This window comes from Triticum urartu, unplaced genomic scaffold (assembly GCF_003073215.2).
Source record: "Triticum urartu cultivar G1812 unplaced genomic scaffold, Tu2.1 TuUngrouped_contig_6117, whole genome shotgun sequence".
NCBI classification, from domain to species: domain Eukaryota; kingdom Viridiplantae; phylum Streptophyta; class Magnoliopsida; order Poales; family Poaceae; genus Triticum; species Triticum urartu.
This window is the reverse complement of record NW_024116850.1, coordinates 1-8,043: the sequence shown is the minus strand read 5'-3', so window position 1 is coordinate 8,043 and position 8,043 is coordinate 1. Positions and strand designations below refer to the sequence as shown.

General features: G+C 37.5%; 1 protein-coding gene and 3 non-coding genes across 4 annotated transcripts; 3 read left to right on the top strand and 1 right to left on the bottom strand.

Annotated features, from left to right (window-relative positions):
- The first annotated feature begins 204 nt into the window (after nt 1–204).
- TRNAH-GUG lies at nt 205–276 on the top strand. Its single transcript has one exon. It is a non-coding gene; the product is annotated as a tRNA-His (tRNA).
- Nucleotides 277–2,008: 1,732 nt separating this feature from the next.
- Nucleotides 2,009–2,080, top strand: TRNAH-GUG. Its single transcript has one exon. It is a non-coding gene; the product is annotated as a tRNA-His (tRNA).
- A 3,483-nt stretch (nt 2,081–5,563) lies between these two features.
- On the top strand, nt 5,564–5,635 carry TRNAH-GUG. Its single transcript has one exon. It is a non-coding gene; the product is annotated as a tRNA-His (tRNA).
- A 1,256-nt stretch (nt 5,636–6,891) lies between these two features.
- On the bottom strand, nt 6,892–7,996 carry LOC125530161 (dentin sialophosphoprotein-like; the record flags this gene model as incomplete). The annotated part of the gene is given in 3 exon segments (XM_048694571.1): nt 6,892–7,261; nt 7,770–7,806; nt 7,881–7,996. Coding segments are annotated over 3 exon segments (329 nt in total), but the record flags the coding sequence as incomplete, so codon positions are not given.
- Nucleotides 7,997–8,043: the final 47 nt, after the last annotated feature.

Sequence of the window (8,043 nt, the reverse complement as noted above, 5' to 3'; positions counted from 1 at the left end):
TTTCTGTGAAAATTGCCTCAATATGTTGGCTTGTCTGTTGGCCAAGAGTGACACACACTGTGCCCTCATGCTCTTTTGTGGCCTGTGTCATGCTCTAGTTTATTCACAGGAGTTGAGATAGTGCTTTAAGTTTTGAAGTCTTGAAGAAGTCTTGAAGGAGGTATTTTTATACTTGTAGCTTGGTGGCCCAAAATAGACATAATTGTGGCTGTAGTTTAGTGGTGAGAATTCCACGTTGTGGCCGTGGAGACCTGGGCTCGAATCCCAGCAGCCACACAATTCTTTTTTGCTATTTTTTCCCCACATTTTTTCTTTTTTTCCCCACAATTCTTCATTGCAATCTAGATGTCTGATTGCATGTAATTGCTCCTGCATGATGATTAGATTATTCTTTTCATGCAAAAAATTACATCAGCCATTATTATCAGAAATGGATTTTAACCTGTTTTCAGCAAGTTTGTAACAAGTATATTTTTTCAAAAAAAGAATATAACAAGAGTGAAATGAAGGACATTTTTCCCATCAAGTACTCTGCCACTGTGGCAAGCTTATTAGAGATTTGGATCATTTAAGATCATCGAAAGTCTGCAGGCTAAAGAGGTATATTGCCAATATGGCCAGACCATGCTAAGGCGGAGGATGGTGGCTTTCTTCTTCTTCTTCTTCTTTTTGAAAAGGAGGATACACCCCCGGTGGCTTTCTTCTTATTCCACTGTTTTGTCAAATTGAATTTGAAACTGAATGTGTGAACTCAGTGTTTTGGCAGATGGGAAAATATTTTTTGTGCAATGAGATCTTTATATGATACAGACCTCATATCGATAACTGAGAGATGGGAAACGAGTTTTTGTGCAATGGGAAACGAGTGTTGATTTCCTAGCATTTATTTCTGGATCTGCGATGACCATGCTCTGATCATCTCCATCAGCCATGAGAACAGAGTTAAGCTAGACACATTGGTTACTAGATTAGGAAGAGTTCTGATCATCTAGCTGTAATAACTTCTGTTCTTTACATAAATTTGACTTTGATTTTAAATGCTCTATAGGACCCAACAGAAGATACCCTGCATCTTTAGTGGGAGAAGTCCAAAATGGTTGCAGTTGAGGCGAGGATGGGAACACAGGAGGTATGGATGGTGATGCAGAGCCTTCTCACTATGTACACGTGTTTTATTTTTTTTCCTTGCCACAACTTGCTCAATTTTATGTGTTGAGCAGATAATTCAACTTGCTCAATTTTAACCACGTCTATTCTTCCATGTTTTGTGAGCATAGCCTTTTTTATTGGGTGACAAAAACATTCTTAGCATTAAATTAAGTTTGTTTCTGAATGTTTAAGTGTATAGGTGAGCTTGAATGCTTGATGATCTGTCATAAAATATTTGTGAGAAGATGGATGGAATCTTGGTAGAAAGAATACCATGCTGAAATCTGAAGAATGCACATATATAATTTGCCCTAAAATAACAGGAAATATTGAAAATTTGAAATGTTTTTATGATGGTTCAGGAAATATGGTTATACTCCCTCCGTCCCAAAATAAGTGTCTCAACTTTGTACTAACTTTAGTACAAAGTTACACTAGGGCTAAGACACTTATTTTGGGACAGAGGGAGTACTTTTATTTTGTTGGCTACGAGATTAACAAAGGGGGCCTTATGTTGGCTGATCAAAGTTACCCTTAACTTCCTTTTTCCCTTTGTAGGCTGAAGCTCAAGGCGTCAATCAAAACAGAGTAAGAGAATTAGCTGGGAATGGTGCAGTGGTATGAAATTTAAAAGAAGCTAAATATAAAGCTGAATAGCTGGAGCCAAGCATGATGGCATGCAGTCATGCTCTGGTTTATTTACAGGTATTGAGATAGTGGTTAAGTTTGTTTTTGTTTCTCTAGGTTTTAGCATTTTTGATCTAAATGCCAACATCATATCGCAACAGAAGAAAGTGTGTAAAGGTCTTGAAGGAGACATTTGTCTACTTGTAATTTGAAGCTCAAAATACACATGATTGTGGCTGTAGTTTAGTGGTGAGAATTCCACGTTGTGGCCGTGGAGACCTGGGCTCGAATCCCAGCAGCCACATAATTGTTTTGCTAGGTTTTTATTCTCACATTTTGTCCCTTTTCTTTTTCACAGTACTCTTCTTGCACTGCCAGATGATTAGATTATTCTTTTCCATGCAAAAAATCTCAGTTGTTATTAATCTGAAATGGATTGTAACCTGCTTTGAGCAAGTTTCTATGATGAGAATAAATTATAAAAAGAGTATTTTTCAAAAAAAATAAACAAGAGTTTTGCTAGGTTTTTATTCTCACATTTTTCTTTTTCACAGTACTCTTCTTGCAAGAGTGGATTGAGGGACATTTTCCTATCAAGTACTCAGGCACCGTGACAAGCTTATTAGAGATTTGGAGCCTTTAAGATCATTGAAAAGGCTAAAGAGATATGTTGCCCATATGGCCACAATAGAACATGTCTAGTTAGTTTTGTTTTACGGCTCAAAAGAAAAAGTTAGGTTTTTTTTTGCTTCTCTTTCCAATTGTCTAAATAATCTCTTTACATGAGTATAATACCCGAATGAAAAATTATCAATGAAACACCTTTGAGCCGCCCTAGTCGTCCCGATATAGTGTGCGGTGACGTCTTTGGCCAGAGTGATTGTGGTTGATCTGACCGGCGACCACACCTGGGCTTCCCCACTCGGCAGCGGCATGTAAGTCCAACCGCTCTCTCTTTCCTCTCTGTTGTTTTTTTTATTTTGATTTCAGGGTAATAGGAGAAATAGAGATTTAGGGTTTGGGACGAATTGTGGGGGAAATTAGATGAACATGTCATGTATGTACAAGGTTCTCTGAAACTGGATGAACATGTCCACTATACAAAGAGTTCTAATGCAATAGGATGAGCATGTTCTCTAAAATTGGGCATTGGTTCAGTGTTAGTGTTTTAAAATTGGGGATAGTCAAATTATATGTATGTTCATTTTGAACATGTTATCTGAAATTAGTTATTTGCATAGTACTCCCTCTGTAAAGAAATATAAGAGCGTTTACATCTTATATTCCTTTACAGAGGGAGCATATGTTTATCTGCGTGTAGTAATATATGTATGTCGGGAATTAGATCTTGGTTTTTATATGCTTGACATTGAAGCTATTACAATTAGTGTTAAATAAGCTTATATATTTATTTCTTAAACATGGTATCAAGGATGTTAGTGACTAGTTTATTTGCTTCAGGTGTGTTACTAATTATGGGATTGGGGTAGCAACTAATTATGTTATTTTACTAAAGTTTGTTTTTAGTTTGGATGATGAAATATGGGAAATAAGATCTTGGTTTTTATTCTCACATTTTGTCCCTTTTCTTTTTCACAGTACTCTTCTTGCACTGCCAGATGATTAGATTATTCTTTTTCATGCAAAAAATCTCAGTTGTTATTAATCTGAAATGGATTGTAACCTGCTTTGAGCAAGTTTCTATGATGAGAATAAATTATAAAAAGAGTATTTTCAAAAAAAATAAACAAGAGTTTTGCTAGGTTTTTATTCTCACATTTTTCTTTTTCACAGTACTCTTCTTGCACTGCCAAATGATTAGATTATTCTTTTTCATGCAAAAAATCTCAGTTGTTATTAATCTGAAATGGTTTGTAACCTGCTTTGAGCAAGTTTCTATGATGAGAATAAATTAGAAAAAGAGTATTTAAAAAAAATAAACAAGAGTGGATTGAGGGACATTTTCCTATCAAGTACTCAGGCACCGTGACAAGCTTATTAGAGATTTGGAGCCTTTAAGATCATTGAAAAGGCTAAAGAGATATGTTGCCCATATGGCCACAATAGAACATGTCTAGTTAGTTTTGTTTTACGGCTCAAAAGAAAAAGTTAGGTTTTTTTTGCTTCTCTTTCCAATTGTATAAATAATCTCTTTACATGAGTATAATACCCGAATGAAAAATTATCAATGAAACACCTTTGAGCCGCCCTAGTCGTCCCGATATAGTGTGCGGTGACGTCTTTGGCCAGAGTGATTGTGGTTGATCTGACCGGCGACCACACCTGGGCTTCCCCACTCGGCAGCGGCATGTAAGTCCAACCGCTCTCTCTTTCCTCTCTGTTGTTTTTTTTTATTTTGATTTCAGGGTAATAGGAGAAATAGAGATTTAGGGTTTGGGACGAATTGTGGGGGAAATTAGATGAACATGTCATGTATGTACAAGGTTCTCTGAAACTGGATGAACATGTCCACTATACAGAGAGTTCTAGTGCAATAGGATGAGCATGTTCTCTAAAATTGGGCATTGGTTCAGTGTTAGTGTTTTAAAATTGGGGATAGTCAAATTATATGTATGTTCATTTTGAACATGTTATCTGAAATTAGTTATTTGCATAGTACTCCCTCTGTAAAGAAATATAAGAGCGTTTACATCTTATATTCCTTTACAGAGGGAGCATATGTTTATCTGCGTGTAGTAATATATGTATGTCAGGAATTAGATCTTGGTTTTTATATGCTTGACATTGAAGCTATTACAATTAGTGTTAAATAAGCTTATATATTTATTTCTTAAACATGGTATCAAGGATGTTAGTGACTAGTTTATTTGCTTCAGGTGTGTTACTAATTATGGGATTGGGGTAGCAACTAATTATGTTATTTTACTAAAGTTTGTTTTTAGTTTGGATGATGAAATATGGGAAATAAGGTTCCATTTGCAAGGCGGAGACAATATGTAAAGAACAATTTATTTACCAGAGATACACTTAATTAATATCGTAGCCCAGATTGGGACCCATTGCTATGGAAATTAGGGAAGCCAACGATAGGGTGTTGTTTTAGTAGATGATGGCCGGCTGTGTGGTGGGAGTAAGTGCCATGCAATTAGGTGCAATCGAGCGATATACAAGGTGTATCTAGGGCAGCACAAAATTACAAGTCAGAATTTGAAGAAAAAGGGACAAATGCTGATGTAAATAAGCTGCTATTCGCAGTTCAATTAATGTTCAAAGCAAAAAATTGCATTGTTCCTTTCCCTCCCTACTGTCCGTTGCTACTCAAATTTTTTTTGCATTGTTCCTGCTCTAATTGTTTGAGCACCTTAAGCAGTTGTTACCACCTCAATTATTTTTTATTTTGCAAAAACCGCCTCAATATGTTGGCTTGTCTATCGGCCTTCAGTGCACACATTGTGTCCTCGGCTTCACAACTACTCCCTCCGTCCCGTAATGTAAGACGTTTTTTGACACTACCGTAGTGTCAGAAAGCATCTTATATTATGGGACGGAGGGAGTACGTCCATAGTCTGCTCTTTGGTGACTTGTGGCATGCTCTAGTTTATTTACAGGTATTAAGATAGTGGTTAAGTATGTTAAAAAAATTGTGGGGAACACTCGTTCTCTAGGTTTTAGCATTTTTTTGTCTACATGCCAACAATTTGACCCTAGGTTTATTTTTTAGTGGGAAATACTTGTGCTCTAATTAGGTTTTATCACGGGCCTATGTAGTGTGATATCAACAGAAGAAAGTGTATAGAGAGGGTTCTCGCTAAAATTGCACATGATTGTGGCTGTAGTTTAGTGGTGAGAATTCCACGTTGTGGCCGTGGAGACCTGGGCTCGAATCCCAGCAGCCACACAATTTCTTTTGCTAATTTTTTTCCCACATTCTTTCCTTTTTATAGTAGATTTCTTGCAATTCAGACACACAATTTCTTTTGCTAATTGTCTAAATAATCTCTTGACGTGAGTAATACCCGGATGGAAAATATTGCTATCCCGACGATCTTTATCTTAATTTCTTTTGCTAAGTCATGTGCGCGATACAAAGTTTCTAGTAGAGAACTTCTTTGAGTCATCATATTTTTCTGTTCATATGAAGGAAATTAATATGCAATTTTTCAAAATTGGGGAATCCAAAATGAAACCCTTTTTTTGCTTATCTATGGAACACCTTCGAGGACATAGTAAAATGCACTTGCCTATTTGGATCCTTTGCACAAAGAAGAAAACACCGAACATATGAATACCCAATTCACACGACTTGATTTTTTGTGCGAGGAGCTCAGATAAAAAAAAAGGATACATGGGACAGTGACTAGATTATCATTCTCTTGCAAAATATCACCTTAGTTTGCTTGGTGATCGGCTTATTTACGGATGTTATGTTTGATGTTTTATTGAGATGTACCGCAGAATTGAAGTCATGACATGTGTTTGGAAACCCAATGGAAAATGATCGCCTAGAATGGTGAAATACGACTAGTCTGTACTTCATGCGCTTTTAAGGTTGTTTGATGAATTGCTGGTGAACACAAGTAGCTGGTCTAGGTTCCAGGAGTTAGGAACAAGAGCCCTCCTATTCTCCTTGGCACATCGTACGCATCTATTTGACATTGATGGGATGACACTGATCGTTTTACCAAGATTTTGCTAGTTTTGAGTAAACTTCCCAGGCGAGTTTAGTTGCCCCAGTTAGATGCACCCCATATATCGGAAATGTTGCGCCCAATATCCAGCACCAATTTTCAGCGTGGAGTTATGGACTCGGTGTCGCAGCTCCCGTGTAGAAATCGTGTCAAACTGGAAGCAACCTTCACAGTTTTTCTTAGGGTAGTAATCTGACAGCACCCAGAGTACACTAGTAACGAACACAACAGTGCAATACACTACGACGAAACCACGCTCTGTTGAAAACGCACGGGCGGAATACAAGAACAGTGCAATACACTACGACGAAACCACACTCCATTGAAAACGCACGGGCCGGAAATACAAAGCACTAAAGAAATACTCCATCCCATAATATAAGATGCTATTACATCCAATATACTCACATATTGGATGTAATAACATCATAATATTATGGGATAGAGGGAGTAGCTGACAGGACAATTATAGTGAACTAGCTTCTAGTGACATCCAACATCATGTTAATAAGGCTAAATATCTAGCTCCATAGATAGCTAAACAACCTGCTATGAAATCCTAAACAACCCTAGAGCCTAAAATCCAATGAACAAAGTACTGTCAACAACGGCCCATAAAATATAACCTGAGGATATCTTGCCACTCCCCAAAAGGCCCCACTAACCATCGGAATATTCTTCATCGTCACTAGGCTGTTCGAAAATTTCAAACTCCCCATCACTTGCTTCACCATTATTAAGGGCATCACCTGATTTATTCTGGCCATCTTCATTCAGTGGAAAGCTGCGCAAAACCTCCTCAAGGTATCCAGTGGAGAAGCCTTCTCCAAGTGTGTCTGATACATCTTATAGGAAAACACCAGCAACACAACTTCCAACACTCATATATTAAAAGAGAAAGGGAAAAAATCAATGCAATGCAAAGGTTCTTTAACCATGTAAAAGCCGACTCAAGGATTGAGAAAAGAAACTTTGGTTAGTAATCGCAACCTTAAGTACTGCTTCTTGTTACTCCAACCTCAAAAATGTAAAATCTGGTAACTCATTTGAAATATTTGCAAGAAAGGGAAATCAACAAGTTTACACTAAGCAACCAGAACTAGCCCAGTTCCCTTCTCCCCAGGTCATGAATTAACTGCTGCAGAAAGTGAGTGAAACCGTAGCCCAACTTGTTGTGTTTGTACTCTTTGTTAACCAACATATTGTAATATTTTTACTGCTACCTTCCTTACAGGAAAAAGATGAGTGTCAGGCACAGAGAGGAATGGGCACAAAGTTGCAACAGCCTGGTACTTTTTCCCCATGAGAAATCAAATTTCATAAAATGAATTGTATTAAGGATACAGGACTCATGTAAGGCGAAATCAGGAACATCCTCGGCCTACATAGATATAGTAAACAATTAGTTACTGTAGAGCATATTATAGGGCCAAAGGTGCAAGTAGTGACACATACCATGGCTGGAGAATCATAACCATCTGATTCCTCTTTATCTTCCTCTTCCTCGTCATCAGCATCTTCACTATCAGAGTTGTTAGTGTCCATCTGATCCTCAGATCCAACATGTTCAGGACGAGCTTCTGAAGCATATATAGGCTATATGAAGGTGCCCAACACA